The sequence below is a fragment of the Anolis carolinensis genome, chromosome 5, assembly GCF_035594765.1.
Source record: "Anolis carolinensis isolate JA03-04 chromosome 5, rAnoCar3.1.pri, whole genome shotgun sequence".
Taxonomy (NCBI): Eukaryota; Metazoa; Chordata; class Lepidosauria; order Squamata; family Dactyloidae; genus Anolis; species Anolis carolinensis.
Genome location: NC_085845.1, coordinates 157982026 through 158002380, shown reverse-complemented (window position 1 = coordinate 158002380; position 20355 = coordinate 157982026). Strand labels below are relative to the sequence as shown.

The window sequence follows — 20355 nt, the reverse complement described above, 5'->3', positions numbered from 1 at the left end:
ACAAGTCAAGAAGTAATATAGATATGGATATAGATATACATAGATATATAATCTCCAGAGACATGAAGCAACACATTGCATTTAATTATGTTAGCATACGTTTTTTAAAAGAAGGCTTAAGCCAAACTGTAAAGCATAGTCCTGTACTATTTTAAGAATTTATTACATATTTATATTAGTAAATAACTTCTCCATTTTTCATTTTGAAATACATATCAATGAGAGCTGTTAAATAATGGGATATATTGCCTTTGTGTGTGGGGATTGGACATCTTTCAGAAATGCTTTAGTTATGAACCCCTTAATTGCAGAAGGTTGGACTGGGCGGCCCTTGTGGTCCCTTTGAACTCTATGAGTCTAGCTGCACATCCTAATAATGATGCCCTGCGTTGTTGTCCAAAGTAACGAAACAATCAAGTGCCACATTCAAATTATTGCACTGGATTTGTCATAAACCTTGCACATTTTATTTATTTATAAACTTGCATGTAAACCATTTTGTAAATTTGTCCTTTCTACACAGAGATAATATAAATGATATAGATTATACAGAATCTATAAGCAATACTTCTGTCTTCATCATTGGAAAAATCTATATAAGATTTTGTTATTGTGAGATTGACCTTAACCCAAAGGGAACCAAAGAGATGGATGATGGCAAATGATGTCAAAATCCATTCTCATAAACACAGCCCAGAACGCCACCCTTCCAGTCCTTTGTTCCATTATACCACTGACTAAACCATGCTCCATAGATTGGTTGACTGCCCCCATCTCATTTTTGATGCCTCTGGAGATCACAAAGACCGAGGCCATTGGTGCTGCTGCCATTCTTGCCAACCTGAAGGGACCTTATATCATTCCTAGTAATTGGTTGTCATTCCCAGACATATTTTACTTTGTTTTTTCTTGTTGTTTGCTCTTTCAATGATGCTTTGAAACAGCATTTTAAAGCTACTTTGCGGCCTATTAAAGGAGTAAGGGCTATTTATTCAACTAGGGAAAAACATTAGGGGGAGAGGGTCAAAAATTACTGGATGCTTGGGAGAGGAGAGATTAGATGGCAATGGTGAGGGCCTTACTTGACTCTTTAAAGAAGTGGTTCTCAACCTTTGGGCTGCAGCCCAGCAGTGGGCCCCGAAAACGAAAATCTGGTCCGTGAACCTCCTTCCTCTTTATTTATTTTATTTCCTCTCCTTTCCACAGAGCTGACCATTGCATTGCTCTAGATAATTAAATATGGTTTTCTGTGGGTGAGCAGATGGCAACTACTGTGCAATTTTCTGAATCAGCATTCCAAATAACCAAACTGAATATAAAGTTGACCAAAAATTGATTCGTAACCCTTTTGGTACTAATGTTGAAGAGTGGTCCCTGGTCAGAGTGGGCCCTGGTCAAAGTGGGTCCTGGACAAGTGGGCCCTGGTTAAAAAAAAGGTTGGGGACCACTGCTTTAAAGGGTAATATTCATTCACCCCATGGGTCACCTAATTTCCACCTTAGAGCTGTCAGGAGACATAGAGAAACAAGATTGCTATTGCAGGCCATTCAGTTATGATCCCCCTGCCGTCCCTTAAAAACAAACTGCTGCTTGCTGGGAAAATATATCAATATTCATTATTCATTGCTGATTTTTACACTAAACATTCTTAAATTAAGGAAGGTCATACTCATGGATTATCTGGTATGAGAAAACACTTTAAGCAATTCACTGAAAATTCAACATATCAGATCAGAAAATATTATTTTAGTTGTAACTCAGGGCCCTTCCACACAGACATATAACCCAGAATATCAAGGCAGAATAACCCACAATATCTGCTTTGAACTGGGTTATCTGAGTCCACACTGCCATATATCTCAGTTCAAAGAAGATAGTGTGGGATTTTATTCAGCAGTGTAGAAGGGGCCTCATACTAAGAACCTAGAATCTCTTGAAAGCCATAGAAGAAATAAATATATTGAACATAGTCTACTCCACTATCAGACAAAGCTTTCAGGATGACTTAAAAAAAAAGCAACACAGTCCAGAAAATTTACATGCCACTTGTATACTTGGCATCTGCTTATACAACTCTAGATCAGATGTGGCCAATTAAGGAAGGCAAGGGCATGCATTATTCCCTCCCCCCCCCCCCAAACCAGGAAACTTTGGCTGATCCTTCATAAAAACTGCCCATCAAATATCTTCAGGTGGCTTCTAGGACATGGAAGGCATTTTTATTGTGTTTTGGGATCTTCCTGGACCGCCACCCAGAAGATGTCTTTTTAAACATGTGGAAGTAAGTGGTGGTCATTTTCTATTCAATTCTTGTTTTTTTTTTTAACCCCCTCTCCTCCACGTGATGGAGATGTGCCACACATCCTACAGAGCAGGGAAAAATGTTTGACTTCTAGGAAGCCAAGGAGTATCAAAACATATTGGAAATACTTACCACACACCCTTAGAAGGTGTTTTTGAGGAAAAACGTATTTGGTGGGTAATTGCAAAAAATTACCTCAACAGGGATATACTTCACCTTCCCGTAATGTATATAATTGTAGGCTATGGAGCACATCCTGTGATGGTTGGTAGAATCTGTAACCCTTTCTGAAGTTTATGGGTTAATAAAGATTGAAAGAAGCCATCATGATAGAGAAATATCTCTTAAGTTCACGCAATGTGAGGGATCAAGGAGTTATAGAGGTTCTATAAGTAGAATTCTGCTCATGGAAAAGTCACTCTTTCTGGTTTCTCTTTCCCTGATTAGCTCAATGCATTTTCAGTCAAACATGGCCCAGATGGCCAGAAAATCCTCTGGAACAGTACTGAACAAGGTGCACAGAGAGCAAGGCAAATGGGTGAAAACTATCCTCTGCCATTCCATTCACAGGAGTCTCCGTAATACTGAAAGTATATGTACTATGTTTTGAAATTTCAACTGATTCAAAGAGCTGTAGCCAGATTACTAACAGGTGCTTTTTACAGGAAGGCCCCAAATTTCTTTTTGCAACAGGTCTACTGGCTGTCAGCCTATTTCCAGACAAAATTCAAAGTACTGGTTTTGACTCAGAATTTCATCACATTGAGGTTTTTACCTGTCCTAGGATGCATCCAGCACCTTTTGGAAAGTGAGCCCAAAGTGTGCTTAATGCATTCCAGGAAGAGGCAAGGAGAACATAGGAGGCAACTTCATGTGATGAGGTCCATATATAATTAGGGCTCAAGCTATTTGAAGAACCACATGTCCTGCTCTAGGTTTAAGATCTACAGGGGATCATGGCATGGCTGCTGATAACAATGGAGAAGACTTTCTTCATGGCTGGTTCTAATTTTGGAATACCCTCTCTTGGAAAGTTAGGGCAGCTCCTAGTTTTCCTTTCACCAACAGGTTCAGACGTCACCACCCCACCCCCACAGCAAACTTTTGGACACAAAAAACTTTTGGACACTAATTTTAACAAAACAGTGTACTGTTTTTAATCTGTTTTAAACTAAGGTTTTAATTGGATGCAATGCTGTTATTTAATATTATTTTAATATTGATTTTGTTTGTACAAATGACTTACAGTTAGGAAAGGGGGTGAGACAACAGGAAATGAGATAAATCTATCACTAGGAAGTGACATTCACTCCTGAAAGAGTTGTTAAGGGAAAAGGTGTCTCCACTGAAGCTTCTTCACCAACCCTTGTTTCCACAACAAGCCACATTTTTCAAAATCCAATTATCACAGGGGCAGAAAATGAGATGAAATTTTCTGAACAGGGCACAGACTGTAAAACTAACACCACGGGGAGGTTAACTCTTCCCTAAGCTTGGCTGGAGTTACACTTAAAATGTACCTGTTCTGACTTAAAAACAAATTTAACTTCCTTTAGTCCTAGAAAAAATCTGTTCAGCTGTTCACTTCTCATGACTGAAAACATCTATGTAAATTTATATTTCCATCCATAAAAGGAAGCAAAACACCCAATGTATGTGTTAGCAAAACAGAATAAATATTACACAAAACATAAACACATGTATATGCAAACATATACGGCATCCATGCTCCATTGCATTCAGTTGTGATGGACCAAACACTAAAACAATCAAGCAATCCTTCCAAATGCTGTTATTCAGAGACTGCAGTGAGACAGTGAGCCTAATTTGATTTCACTTGGTGTCAAAAATAAATGCTTTGAGAGTGACTCAGTGTTGGCTATGTGTCTGTGACTAACATAGACCACCATAAATAAGAAGCTGAGAATGACTATAAAACTGTTTCCATTTCTAATCATAAGTCTCCAGTTTCAAATGGCTACTACTCAGTAGAAAACAATTCATGTGAACATACAGTTAGGAAAACATTGACCCAATAACAACCACTTTTTTTGGTATTGTTGCCAGAATCAGTTTGAGCACATGTTTACTTGGAAAAATCACTCATAATTCCAATAAAAGATTGATTTCCTAGTAAATATTTGAAGCTAGAGACTCAGAATTAAAATAGTGTAGCAGAAATGTAAGTTATCTTCCAAATATGGCTTTGCTTCCCCCTCCGACACTGATAGCTTAGTTCTTAGCCAGTGAATTAAAAGAAACAATGAATATTCACTGAGCAACTGATGTGAGAAACAAGTTCATGAACTAGTTTGGCAAAGTGAATATGAACAGGATGGTGAATTCACCAAAAATAATCAAATGAATTGTTACCTTTTTCTGGAAATGTGCTGGCATTACATGCCTGTTCTTCTCCTTCCCCTGCAGCTGTTGCAGCTTTTATTTTAAACTGGTAAGAGGTATTTGATAACAAGTCTTTGAAAGTATGCACTGTTTCATTAGCAGAAGATATGATGGTTGAATTATTTCCAAACGTTATGATGTAATGGATAATAATCCCATTTGTCTTCAAAGGAGGATTCCACTGCACTAGAACTAACTGCCAGCTGGTTGCAGTGCACTGGATATTCTGGACAATATCTGGAGCTTCAAAGAGAAGCATTTACTAGAGGTTAAAATTCCTACAAAACTGAAAGGGCGATTGCATTACAGTGCAATTCAGAGCAAGCTTAGCGATTTTTTAAAGAAGGGCAAGCATTTCAATATTTGACAGGATTGCTTAAGAAAAGATCATGTTATGTTCAGGAAAGTCCTTTTGCCATCAGTGGGAAAGACATGGACCAGGAGTGAGCGAATGCATCCTGTAAACTGCATAAGGCCCTTGGGATCCCAAAGAGTAGCTCGTGAAGTGCCGGCGTCTGTCCGTCCGTGTCCCCCCCCCCCTGCACATTAAAATATTTGTGTCCATTTGGGGGAGGTTTTTAAAATTCTCCAAACAGTCAAATCCACTCAAACCAGCCACAAATATGGTATTGTAATTTGCTGCATGACTTCAGAGCTCCTCCTCAAATCCCAAAACAAACAAAAGGTCAGAATCTTCACTTCTGACATTCATACCACACTGAAATGGTCTGTTTTGGGAGAGGGACATAGGTGAGAATATGGCCCCCACTGTCTCAAGACATCAGCCACAGATGGCATGGAAGAAGAGAACAAGAAGGACAACAGATACCCAGAACTAGGATTTAAGCAGAACTTGGGAAGTTAGGTTACTCATGAATTTTAACTGGTTAACCAAATCCCCATGAGCGTCCACTGAAGTTTATTGATGGAGCCTGATTTCTAAATTATTTTACGTTATGGAACTATTCTTCTTGATTCGCTTAAAAAAAGTTTCAACACCCCCACCCCCACCCCACCCCCCAAAATTTCTGGCTTTGGCCCTGCACAGCACAGTAATTATCTGACTGAAAGACAGAAGATTGGCATGAGGAAGTAGATATGCCTCAGAAGTTGAGTGAGTGAAATGAGCGTACTATTTATTCCTCCCTGCCACATCTAATGTGTGCCACTGTCTGAGTGAAAGGGACACAGCTGTTTTTAGCACATAGGACACATGTTGCCAAGTGTACCCTTTGCAGTGACATTGCAACAGAATATACAGCTCAACTGGGTGTTCCACTAACCTAAATCCTGATGCTTCATCTCATCAAATAGACTGGATGAGGCTCTGTATTTTGTCTTCATCATGCAAATTAAATCGTACTCTATAGAAATAATCTTAACTCAAACAGAATCATAGGGAGGAATCTTCAGCACTTTTTTTAAGGTAGAAGGGGAAATGTGAATGTTGCCAATACAAAATAAGAGGTTGAGAAGCATTTTTATTCTAAATTGAAAGAGGTTGGAGAGAATGTATTTCAACCAAGAAAGCAAATAGCAAGTATTCATCACTGCACTGAAACAATCCTACCTGATTCCATTGTTGTGAATTCTACAATGTTACTGAACTGATTGCCATTTCCAACTTTTGTGAATGCAGAAATGCTGATGAAATAAATGCTGAATGGTTCTAGTCCAAGAATAGTAGTTTCATTGTGAGAACCTGAAATGTTCTTAGATTAAGAAAACAATTACATAAAATTGCAATTTTCTATGAAAATACAGAAGTAACAATCTTGTAATATTCTTTTCTCATGGCCACCATTTCTATTAACAATATCCCTGAGTATAATATTTGTTGCATGAAAAGCATACTCGAGTAACAGATTGGTAAACTCATTCCTTGTATGAAAGAGCTGATACACATCTCCTCTATTAATTTTGTAACCATTTTCAAGCACAATTGGAATCATGAGGGAAGAACTGAGAGGTTCAGCTGAAGTAGAATGTCACACTCCAGGCATCCCATTGTTTACAGAGAAAGGAGATGATTTTTTTATTTTTTCAGAGACCAATTAGTTTTGCCCATTTTGATAACTTAGATGCTGAGCAGACATATTGGAATTCTTGTTCTCTGGTGCTATCAAGGCTATGAAAAAACACCTGCAAAGAGGCTGTGAACATGCTAACACATATAGTACTTAAGTCTTCTGTAGGTTTTCTGCATTTCTGTCTCCCTCTCATCCTAGTTTTTAAAAAATCAAACTGAATAACTTTTTAAAAAATTCATAATGCTTATTTTGTGTTGCTTCAGTGTAAGACTTCTGTATTGTTACTGTTAATTTCCTTCATGTATCCTGCCATTTTGTGTAAGCTTCTAAATAGCATGGGCTAAGGCACTAAAAACAAAGCATGTGGTCATACAACAGACTGTGCAGGTGTATTGTTGTTATATATGTAAGTATGTGAATGCATGAATGTTATATAGGTTAATACATGAATCATCTGACACTATGGAATTTAATATCCCCCACAAAAACCTAAAAACCTCATATTTTTGTTTCTCATGTTTCTATGAATACTTTCCTTCACAAACTTCCTGAATTCAAATTTATATTTTTGGATATTTCTAGTTTAAAGTTTTGTTTTGTTTTGTTTTCGTGTCAGGAGCAACTTGAGAAACTGCAAGTCGCTTCTGGTGTGAGAGAATTGGCAGTCTGCAAGGACATTGCCCAGGGGATGCCTGGGTGTTTTACCATCCTTGTGGGAGGCTTTTCCCATGTCCCCACATCGGGAGCTGGAGCTGACAGAGGGAACTTATTCACTCTCACTAGATTCAAACCGCCAACCTGTCAGTCAGCAGTCCTGCCAGCACAAGGGTTTAACCCATTGTGCCATCAGGGACTCCAGTTTAAAGTGACTGCAAGAAAAGTGAAGAGGCAGAATTTCCATTTATATGCTTCTTGGCCAGTTCTTCCAACTACAATTGGAAAACTGGGATATTTTAAAGAACTGTTTTGACTTCCTGGAAAGCAACAACTTTTGAACTTAAATCCCTCCTCAAGCAAGTTATAAATACATGCAGAATATAGCATGCTTTCCCTTTTATTTCATGGTTTAAAATTTGATAGTTGAGTTTGATAGTTCCATTTTTAATGTCTACACTTTCTTTTTTTCTCTTTCATGCTGCTCAGCTCTTTATGCCAGGGAAAGGATCTCCTCTTATGTCAATCATTTCCTCCTTGGAGTCGGGGTGGGGGTGGGGAGAGACCCAACATCAGAGCTGATCTCCTTAGAGAGTATTCTATCTGCAATTTTAATAATGTCATTGCTTTTACAACTGCCTGGCTGAATAAATGTTTTGACATGCATCATCTAACATATTTTGGTGTTCATTGGATATTAATAAAGATTCTAACAGTGATATATCCACATAAAATAAAGATGGTACATACTTGATAAAACGTAGTTTGACTACTGTTGTCAAAAATGTTGAAAACGTACATTCTAATAATACCATTTGGTTGTGGGCTTGGGTTCCATTTGAGCCATACAGAGTTCGATGTGTAATTAAGGATTGTCAGATTCTCAGGAGGAGCCAGTGGGACTGTAAAATGAAATATCATTTAGTTTTAATGCTGTGTGTTATTAATACCCACAGATACTTTGTAGAAGAACTCATTGCAATACACAGGCATCTGGTGGTAGATTTGCTCCAAAGTTGGATGAGTAAAGGTTGGATAAGCGAGACTCTACTGTATGTACCTCGGATAGCAACTTTAAAGTCGGACTAAACCCAAACCAAATTGACTGCCTCACTGACATGGAAGTCACCAGCCATTGTAAAAGCCAGTTTATTAAACCTTCCTTTACATGTGCGATAATAATATATCTTTAAAGCCTGGGTTTAAAAAAAACACAGACCAAGAGTAACAGGAAGTCGCACAAATAGTCTTGCTTCTTATCACAGAAAGCTGTGGCACATGTAAGGAGAGGGCTGCAATAATTGCTCTTAAACCATCAGTCAGTCTTCAAGCAGCTTGATTCCCAATCTTTTTAAGAGCTCAGTGGTAATAACTAGCATCTCCTTCAAATGCACTCAGAAATAAATTGACAACCAATACAGCTGATACAATCCACTTCCTAGCATTTTGTCCTTCAAAATGTTTGCAGCCATAGCAATTTGCCTTAACTGAAATTTTCAAGCAGTCTTCACAGGTAACTTCATATAGAGTTCATTACAATATTCCAAACAAGATTTAACTAATCCACACAGAGAAAGCTTGGAAAAATCTTCACCTAGTGACTTTTTGGCACAATAGGGGGAAATCAGATTTCAAATGCAATACATACATTCCTTTTTTGTGTAATGGTTTCTGTTTAGTTTCAAAAGTTACATTTAAAGGGTATACTATTTTAAGACAATTTTAAAGGTTTTGAGCCAGCATTATTAATCTTTATTCTCTCTCCCTCCCCCCCCTCTCTCTCGCTGGTAAAGCATAAAAAAGCAGTGAGCAGCACAATAACTTGCAGAAGAAATTCTAGAAAATAGCAAGGTTTCCCCTGACATTGTCTAGTCGTGTTTGACTCTGGGGGTTGGTGCTCATCTCCATTTCTAAGCTAAAGAGCTGGTGTTGTCTGTAGACACCTCCAAGGTCATGTGGTTGGCATGACTGCATGGAGCGCCGTCAATTCCCACTGGAGCAGTACCTATTGATCTACTCACATTTACATGTTTTTGAACTGCTAGGTTGGCAGAAGCTGGGGCTATCAGCTCTCTCTGCTCCCCAGATTCGAACTGCCAACCTATTGGTCAGCAAGTTCGGCAGCTCAGCGGTTTAACCCGCTGCTCCACGGGGGGCTCCTATAGATATCTAGAAGATATCTTGTCTAAAAAGAAAACAAAAACAAGCAACACTACAGAGTCTTCAAACAGAACCGTTGTCATGTCTAACCACACACTGACAGACTGGCTGAAGCACACCTGGCCACAGCTGATGTCTGAGCATCACAGGATGAAGGAGCCTTTCATACTGCACAATTATAGCACTATGACTCCACTTCGTATGCCATGCCTACATGCTTTGGAATCTTTGCTTTGGAATTTAGTGCCGCACTAGAGCTCTCTGGTTGAGAATTCTGAACACTTCTCCCTAAACTATAGATCCCAGGACTTCATAGGATGTTGGCATGACAATTAAAGTGGAATCAAAGTGCTATAACAGTGTAATGTGGAAAGAGTTCAGGTCAAGGAATACTTTCAGATAAGAAGCCTGGTATAATATCCCAGTCAGTCTCCTAATCATTAGCATCTCTGTCTTATTTTGATTTAATAGTTCATTTACCCTCACTGACCCAGAATTTCCCAAACTCCTACATCCTTATCAACCACTCACCTGACTCATCTGTGGAGAACATTAATACAGAACTTGGTCCAAGTCCTTTTACAGTTCTTGCAGAAGCAAAAAAACTGTACAGTGTAAAAGGTGAAAGGTCTTCTAAAATAACAGAGTTATTGGAGGTAGTGAAAGATTCATTTCTTTCTGGCCCTTGTAGCCGCACATCATAGTTTATTATGATGCCATTTGGCTGGACCGGAGGATCCCAGGATAACATTACTGAGGTAGATGAAAGGTTTTTATATGATGTCATGACAGGGGCAGAATCTGGGACTGAAACAATAATTAAGGATGCAAATGTTAAACTGCAGAAATAAACATTAGAAATTAAATGTGGAATAATAAAAATAATAATAAACTTTATTTATATCCCACCACCATCTCCCTGAAGGGACTCGGGCAGCTTACAAAAGCACTCCAGGGTGCAGCATATAACATAAAACACAATGTAAGTATAAAAGAATAACACATTACAACAACAACCACTATCGAACACACATAACATTAAATAAAATTGCTTAATTTTAAAAGTGCAGAACACCTGTAGATAAACCTTAGCTGCCATCAATTCACAAACTAAAGTGCCAGAGTGTCAACCTCATATTGGCCCATTACAGCCTACTTGGGGTCAAAGGCCTGTTTAAAAATCCATGTTTTTAGGCTGAATCGAAAGGATTGGAGGGTGGGGGCTAACCTAATCTCTTTTGGGAGGGTATTCCAGAGCCAGAGAGCCACCACCGAGAAGGCCCTCTCTCTCCCTTGTCCCCACTAACCGTGTATTATCAGTGCAATAATTAAATGAATATTAAACACTAACAAATATAGCAGTTTTCTTAAGCATCTGAAACATCTAAAACACCAGAAATATACGATATTCATGGCTACGGAAGACAATTTGAAGTTTAACATGTAGCCAGTCTATATATGAATTCTGAATTAAGTCTCGTTGAATTAAAAAATGTACTCTGACATAACTAGGACTACAGTCCTCATTTCCATATGTTCAGAAATATATTGCGATGCATTATTAATATCTCATTGTCATTCTGAAACTATTATCGGTATGGTAGAAAAGTAGAGGTGTATGCTATTTTGAAGTTTGATTTTAATACTCAGAAGTCATTAAAACTTCTAAGTATTAAAGCAATTGTTCAGTAACACACTGCAAATTACAAATTCTAGAAACTTTATTTTTAAAGGTACACTGCCAGATGTGCCATAATTACACCAAAGCGATTCATATCAGACACTCATCAGGCCTAATGAAAACAAAAACTGAAAAAGGAAATTAATAATGAAATATAAAACATACCATCTTCTTCAGTTGTGATATACAAACTAGTCATGTGTATTTCAGATGGCCCCTTTTCGGTTGCTGGAGTAATGTTTAGGAGGTAGGTGGTATATTTTTCTAGATGATTAATAACCATATTTGTATCATATGAAATGAATGACCAAATCTCAGGGTCCCCTTGAGCATCCTGTATTGCCAGAGAAATGTTATAGAAAACAATTCCATTTGGCTGGATTGGGGGCATCCAACTTATATTTATAGCAGTAGAAGAAATGTTTTGATAGGCTAGTTGTTCAATAGGTCCATCGGGAACTGTAACACAAATAGGCAAATGCTATATTATCTGTGGGAACAGTACAAAAAGTATGCTATTATAATATACATGTAAAGTATCATGACAAACACCATTTATTTATTTATTTATTTGTTTATTTATATGCCGCTTTTATCACTCCAAGGGGGACTCAAAGTGGTTCAAAAACATAATAAATGGCAAAGATTCAGTAACCATATAAAAGAAACATTACAAGTCTAAAAATAATACATCTAACCACAAATTAGCTAATTAAAACTGTATAAATTATCAAGCATACCATAAAATATTAAAATATTTAATATTAAGGCATTTAAAACATCGCATTGATCCTGTAGGTTCCTATAGCTGTTTATATATTGCAATTGTTCATCGAATGCCTGCTTGCACAGCCAAGTTTTAAGTCTTATTGAGTTGACAGAGATTTTCACATAAATTCCAAGTAATGTGCATTGTATCTCAAGCACAAATGTATACTGCTACCTACATCAACATATAGCCCAATTCCATGAAATGTGCTCTAACAAACTAAAAGCAGGTGAACTAAGGAATACATGGATATTTCCATAGCAAATCTGTACACTGACAAACATCAAATTAATATGAGGTCTAAAGATAGATGACTTTTTGTGTGTATGCATGCACCTGCATGCCAAATGTTGACCAACATCAATCCCATGAATTTTGTAGAGTTTTCTAAGGCAAGGAGTACGTCAAAGTAGGCTGTCATTGCATTGCCAAGTGGGATGATACATATACGAGTATAAAGGTAAAGGTTTTTCCTTGACATTAAGTCTAGATGTGTCCAACTCTGGAGGGTGGTGTTCATCTCCATTTCTAACCCGAAGAGCCAGCGTTATCCATAAACATCTCCAAGGTCATGTGGCCAGCATGACTGCACGGAGCACTGTTAACTTCCCACCAAAGCGGTACCTATTGATATACTCACATTTGCATGTTTTCGAACTGCTAGGTTGGCAGAAGCTGGGGCTAACAGAGGAAGAACACCCTGCTCCCTGCATTCGAACCACCGACATTTCGGTCAGCAAGTTCAGCAGCTCAGCGGTTTAATCTGCTGAGCCACTGGGGGCATATATACTCTAAAATATAGTCTATAACTCCTAATATTCTTTGGCAACCTCCTTCCAAGATCAGACAGGACCTGATACATTCAGTTTATTTTGGCCCTAGGTACCTTGTTGAAGGAGTTGGGGATTGGAATTAAAGAGTATATATGACTCGACTATACTTCATATTGCACTTCTGTCAACTAAATCTTTTCACTCAAAATAACTTCTAAACATATGACAAAGTACATTTCAATATGCAAAAACAAAGACTTTTTTTTAAAAAAGCCATACCGTCTTGATCTGTGTACAATTGCATTATCTCACTGATTTGATTTCCATTTCCAACGGCAGTGTTTGCAGTTAGCCAAAGTGTGTAGTGGCTCCATTTTGCTAAGTCGTTTAATACTGTAGACAAAGTTGCATTATCAGACCCATGATCAGTATAATAATTGGTAAAATTCTGTGGATAGAAGTATTAGCACAAAATGTTCAGTTAAACCCAAGTTGAATATTTCTCTCGTAACTTCCATTTTTCTCTTATGAATTCATTTCAGTCAGGGTAAATCTGTACAAAAGACAAACTTATAAGCCAGTTTAAAGAATAGTCTGAATAACACTATACAGGGCTACTTTGAAATAAGATTCATTGCACTTAAAGGGTCTTATTCCAAGACAATTTTGAGCAAAGGCTTTTAAGAATCAAAATTTTCCAATAGGTTTACTTTTTTAATTTCTGTTTTTTCATTCAGCCACTAGAGGGAGACCTGTTTGTAGTAAAACTGCCAGGGAAAGAATAAGAAAAGCCAGTCTTAAAGGAAGTAAGATGTATTTTTATCCCAATGGAATTGAAAAAGCCAAACTTAAAACAGTTTTCAGCAAGACTTTGGGAATGCAGATAGGCAAGTGTGTATGATATACTTAAGCCTGTATGTGTAGTTCAAACTTATATGATTTATTCCTGATTCTTGTTTAACTAGTCCATTGAGCCTCTGGTGGCACAATGGGTTAAACCCTTGTGCCGGCAGGACTGTTGACTGAAAGGTTGGTGGTTCGAATCTGGGTAGCGTGGTGAGCTCCTATCTGTCAGCTCTAGCTCCCTATGTGGGGACATGAGAGAAGCCTCCCACAGGATGGTAAAACATCAAACATCCGGGCATTCCCTGGGCAACGTCCTTGCAGATGGCCAATTCTCTCACACCAGAAGCGACTTGCATGAAAAAAGTCCACCACATAGATATGTGAAGAAATTAATTAATAGCTTGAATTCAGATCAGTCCTGCACTTTCAAGTTTTTTCAAGTTTAACCCATTTCCTCTTCAATGTCATGATTTTCTCCATTTATGATACCAAAGAGGTATATAGGATTTGACAGTAAATGAAACTTAACAGACAGTTCATCTCTATACTTGCCACCATACAATTCACAGCACTAAGACATTATTTCTCTATAACTCTTCCAAATAATCCAGAATAACAAAAAATATTCCTTCCAACACTCTCATCGCCTTTATTAAAAGATCCCATATTTTAAGGAAAGGAGAGATGTCAGGGGATGAAGAAATAAGGGAAAAATCACAGGGTGGAGTTTTGTATCTAAATCCATGTCATAGTTGCAAACCTCTGATATGTGAATTTACAAACAAGATACTAGCTAAAGGATGCAATCTTATGCAAGTTCCTAGGAACAAGCCTGTATATCTACATGATTGCATGATTGCAATACTTCCATATGGCCATACACCAGATACTGATCCATGACAATATCTGCCACCACTGTTAGTCAGCATATTTTTTTCTGGGCTGTTTTAACAATCTATAAACTGCCCAATGAAGTTTTAGACATTACCAAGATGTAGCGTTATAGTGATATAATCTCAATCTTACTAATGAGAGACACTGCTCAAATAATATTATTTAAATCTCAAAGGCACCAACTGCACCTAACCATTTACTTCAATTGAATTTATATCAATTTCACCCAGAAACTCCAATTTCTGAAAAAGGAAAGGCAGTTTTAACATGAAGAATAGCTTCACTGCTTTAGACAGCATATTGTCCATGCATGTTTAAAATGTACATCAACTTTAAAACTGCATTTATATGAAATTAAAATTAGCATAATCTGTACATTAATCTTGTCTAAATTCTTCCTGAGAGATGATGAATCCAGAAAATTCAATATAAACTCTGCAAATTGTAATGAATGAAGTCAATTATTGTCAGTAGTCAAAGACAAAATAGAAAGGTAAGTTAATATATTTTCCTCCACATTTGTTATGCTCAAAACTTTCTGGTGATGAAATTGAATACTTAATTATGCCTTTGTTAATTATTTTATATTGTGATAAATTCATGTCATATTTGCTTCATTGTGTCTTTTAAAAAATGAAAGAGAAGATTAAACAGATGTACCTGTATATAAGTGTTAGAATCATTTTTGTAGTAAATTGAATAGAACTGTATGACCCCATTGGGCTTTTGAGGAGGATCCCAGAAGATTTCTATTGATGAAGAAGTGAGGTTTTTATACCATATATTCCTAGGTGGATCACTTGGAGCTGAAAAACATTTTAACATTTAATGCTGGCACAAAATAGCTATTTTGAAATTTTAAAAAAAAACATAGATGGTGAGAGCAGAGGACTTGTGTATTTTGTGACTGACAGATTCTAATTAGCAAATGAATTCAAGAGGGCTCTTCCACTACAATTTTGGGGCCTAGCTATTTTCAACACTCAAAATTGGAAATGACAATTCAATTATTTCTGATTTTCAAATGAAGCCACTATGGACCAAACCCAGTCTGGTAGGGAGAGGGATAAAAACATGTATTAGAATTGCTCATGACACAGAGAGCACAATTGGTACATGTAGACAAGAAACTAGGGTGGGTAAATGATAGGGACCAATGCAGCCCACCCAAGGTATAGATAGTACCTTGCTTGGCAGCTGTGACGGACTGAATGAGGGCCAACAAGCTGAGACTTAATCCAGACAAGACAGAGGTCCTCCTGGTCAGTCAGAAGGCCGACCAGGATCTAGGGTGGACATCTGTGCTCAATGGGGTCACACTCCCCCTGAGGAAACAGGTCTGCAGTCTGGGGGTCCTTCTGGCTTCATCACTGATGCTTGAAGCTCAGATGTCAGCGGTGGCCGGGAGGGCCTTTGCACAATTAAAACTTGTGTGCTAGCTGTGACCGTACCTCGAAAAGCCTGACTTGGCCATGGTGGTCCACACCTTACTTACATCCAGAATGGACTACTGTAATGCACTCTATGTGGTGCTGCCTTTGAAGACGACTCAGAAATTGCCGTTAGTGCAAAGGTGGCAGGCAGATTACTAACTGGGGTGAGCTTTAGAGAGCATACCATGCCCTTTCTAAAGCAGCTCTATCGACTCTCGACAAGTGTCTGGGTCCAATTCAAAGTGCAGGTGATTACCTATAAATCCCTATATGCTTTGGGTCTAACCTATCTTTGAGACCACATCTCCTTCTATGAACTGGCGCGAACATTGAGATTGCTGGGGAGGCCCTTCTCTCAGTCCCACCACCATCTCAAATACAGTTGGTAGGGACACTGCAGGCACCACCAGATCAAAGCAAGCCTTTGATCTTATGTAGTTTTTTTTTTAGGATTAGTCTGAGGACTTACTGTTGGCATCATGTCGACACTGGGCCGTGACAATCGAAACAACTTATTTTTATCCGCAGCTATGACTGCATTTTATGAATTTTACATTGTAATTATGTATGTGCGTGATTGTAATTCTATGGTTTTATTGTTTTAGATTTATGTATTGTCTATATGAGGCACTTTGCTGTATTTTGTTAGCCTCCCCAAGTCCCTTTGGGGAGATGGTGGCGGGGTAGAAATCAAATTTATTTATTATTAATATTATTGGTAGATGGACCCCCCATCACTCTGAATATATTCCACCCCTGAATATAACTTAGCATTCTTCCAACAGAAAACATTTTCTTGGCTTTTTTTCAAGAGTCCACCTATTCATCCTTAATAGTAATACAAGCTTCAAACCTGAAATATGCTCATTGTAAGCATTATGTGAGATACTGTAATGAAAATGGAAGAGGACACCTTTGAAGTAAACATTATAGCTTTAAACAGAGATCTGATTAAAGTCAACAGAAGAGTTATGAGCACAATAATATTATCTGATGGAATCAAAATTCTGAATGCCTATATCTTGAAGAGAAGTGAAGTGCCACCGTTGAGGACCAAGTATTAAGTTCGCCTTAGGGATGCTAATCCATATAGCATCCATTAACTAATTATGTTACTTCTAGGTCACTTGGAAGCAATTTTTTTACTGCATGTGGGCAGGATCATTTGCAATAGTAACCCACTGCCTTTCTTTCATTAAGGCAACAGGATACATTTACCTCCTTCAGAAGTTCTGAACATAGTCAAGTTACTCTTCATGTTTCCATCACCAAATCTGGTACTTGCTGTTACATAAACATTATATTCACTGTTATATTCCAGATCTGTGATCTCTAATGATGGTTCTGTCACATTAATACTTCTTCTGGACATGAGGTTCCTAAACAAACACATGAAATATCATATTTCCAAATAGTAATACTTGATACCTGGAAAGGAATGAATCATTTTATTATGTGCAGTGGTAATGGGAGTTGAATTATCCCAATAAAACATCTCATCTAGTTATCTCTGTCACCTGTCCAAAATATCTTAGTAAAAAAAACCTGACAGTCTTCTCCACAGAAGCCTTCATAGCTTGCAAAGCTGTTGAGTCTTCCTTTAATATGTCACTCTTCTAATACAAAAATAACTCCAAATTCCCCTAAATGATCACTCCCAAAAGCAAACTTTATGGGATTATGTGATGTGTTACTTGCTAGTCTCTCAAAATGTTGACTCTTACAAGTTATCCCAATAGTAATGTTTCTTTATTTATTGCCCCAAATCTCTTCCCTTAGCACAGTGGTTCTCAGCCTTCCTAATGCCGCAACCCCTAAATACAGTTCATCATGTTGTGGTGACCCCCAACCAAAAATTATTTTCATTGCTACTTCATAACTGTAATTTTGCTACTGTTATGAATCATAATGCAAATATCTGATATGCAGACTATATTTTCATTCACTGGACCAAATTTGGCACAAATACCTGATATGCCCAAATCTGAATACTGGTGGGGGTTGGGAGGGGATTGATTTTGTCATTTGGGAGTTGTAGTTGCTGGAATTTATAATTGACCTACAATCAAAGAGTATTCTGAACTCCACCAACAATGGAATTGAACCAAACTTGGCACACAGAACTCCCATGACCAATAGAAAATGCTGGAAGGGTTTTGTGGGCAATGACCTTGAGTTTTGGAGTTGTAGTTTACCTACATCCAGAGAGCACTATGGACTCCAAACAATGATGAATCTGGACCAAACTTGGCACGAATACTCAATATGCCCAAATTTGAACACTGGTGGAGTTTGGGGAAAACAGGCCTTGATATTTGGGAGTTGTAGTTGTTGGGATTTCTAGTTCATCTACAATCAAAGCGCCCCTAATCCCCACCAATGATAGAATTGCACCAAACTTCCCACACAGAACCCCTATGACCAAGAGAAAATACTGGAGGGATTTGGGTTCCCAAGACGATCAGAAATATGTGTTTTCAAATGGTCTTTGGTGACCCCCTGAAACCTCCCTCACATTTCCCCCAGGGTTTCTGACCCCCAGGTTGAGAAATGCTGCCATAGCAGAAATTATGGCCACATCTACACTGTACTAAAATGTGGTATAGGGGGTGCATTATTATAAGGCATCCAAACGACAACTCATGATAATGCAAATTAACGTAATAAACCTGGAAGTCCAGGTTTATTCCAGATTAAAGTAGCACCTGTGGAGTATAAATGGCAATGCCAGACTCCCATCCCTCATTCCCTATAGTACTATGATTCTACTTCAGCTGCCATGGTTCCATCCTATAGAAACCTGGGATCTGACATTTTATTGTTTCCAACTGATGGTGACCCTAAAGCAAAATTATTGGGTTTTCCTGGCCAGATTTGTTCAGAGGGGCCTTTGTCTTCCTTTGAGGATGAAAGATTATGTCTTGACTCAAGCCCATCCAGTGGGTTTCATGGCAAAACAGGGCTATAATCTTCATCTTCAGTTGTAGTCCACCATTCAAACCACTATATCACTGGCTCATTGGCAGTTTAGGGGAAAATATTTTGAATTCTCAGATCAACATCTCTAGTGATCCACTAGGAGCAAACCCGAGGAATCCAGAAGATGCAGCCATGCTAGTTAAAGTGCTATAATTCTATGTTGTGTAAGGACCCCAGGATTGTGATTTCAGTGCCACAGATGTGTCACAATTATGGAGTGCATTGCATTCTAGGCAGGAATCATTTATACATGCAGCATTTTGGAGGCTCAAGACACAAGGGACCCCATTTGTTCACCTTGTGAGAAGACACAAGCCTGTTCCTAGTGAACGTTAAGTGGGGGTGCTGGTTTCCAAATCTGGGCAACTGGGAATTTGACTCCCTTGCCTGGGGCAGATCACATGGCATACAAGATTCTCAAACACCTTCCTCACCAAGTGATTTATTTCGGTACTTATTTGATATGTTAGCATTAGATTATTATTATTATTAAGACAGACCTGGTAGGCAATTGTTATATCATTAACAACGTGTTGTCAATAGAATGAAGGGTATTATCAGAAATAAACCTTTTATCATAACCAAGCTAGACATTAGTTCCTTCCTTCCTCCTCTTCCATAGCCTGAAGATTGCTCTTCAACAAAAGAGTCAGTTCTCCTCCATTTAGCAACACTGTTTTGCAGAAGCTGGCAGTCTGTTCCAGACTTACTGCTTCAATCTAGTTCAGGTAGGAAAATATCTCAGTGTTGAAACTCAGCTTCTAAAATTACTACAAGATTATGGCACACACTGACCTTCACTTATGAAAAATCAATTTGTTTCAAGTGATGTGCTAACATTTTTAATGCAAGGGCAGAATCAAAAAGAAAGTTTTTTAAAGTTTCTTTTTCCCCATAGGTAACACCTTATTTCCAGGAGAAAAAACCTTACCAGATATACACGGTGTAATAGAGGATAATTCCATTTGGTTCCAATGGTGGTTGCCATGACAATTTCACTGTGACACCAGACAACTGTTTTACTGTGAGCCATTGTGGAGGAGAGCTAGGCGCTGTAAAATAAGAACACAATATCTTGTTAAATTTCCCATATTTCAAACATCTCTTAAAATGAGACCCTTGTGTTTTATCTCTATAACCTATAAGCACACACTTGGTTGAGATTGTTTTTTTCTATAGTGAGGTGATAAACAACATTGTTTTCATTGTGATGACAAGACATCTTTCAATGGAAAATATTATTTCATGAGAAAATAGATTATAAGGTTTGTAAAAATGTAGTGAAGCACTTTCATGAGGAGCAGTGTTGGAAATGTTTACATTGCTTTAAATGGTGGGGAAAAGGAATGGCTTCCAATTAACAGATGATAAAGCAGCATTTCAAAAATCTATTGCATCCATTAAATAATAGATAACAGAGAGTATCATACA

At 38.0% G+C, this 20355-nt stretch overlaps 1 protein-coding gene across 4 annotated transcripts in view; it reads right to left on the bottom strand.

The window, feature by feature from the left end:
- Nucleotides 1-20355, bottom strand: part of ptprq (protein tyrosine phosphatase receptor type Q) — a 116425-nt gene that overhangs the window by 47535 nt on the left and 48535 nt on the right. For all 4 annotated transcript variants that reach the window (XM_062982668.1, XM_062982669.1, XM_062982670.1 and 1 more), the window contains exons 35-43: nt 19856-19976; nt 17164-17324; nt 15173-15318; nt 13052-13220; nt 11396-11689; nt 10081-10356; nt 8140-8291; nt 6276-6417; nt 4676-4948 (exon numbers count right to left, since the gene is read on the bottom strand). In XM_062982668.1, coding sequence (XP_062838738.1) covers nt 4676-4948; nt 6276-6417; nt 8140-8291; nt 10081-10356; nt 11396-11689; nt 13052-13220; nt 15173-15318; nt 17164-17324; nt 19856-19976 — 1734 coding nt within the window. The remainder of the gene's footprint in view (nt 1-4675; nt 4949-6275; nt 6418-8139; nt 8292-10080; nt 10357-11395; nt 11690-13051; nt 13221-15172; nt 15319-17163; nt 17325-19855; nt 19977-20355) is intronic.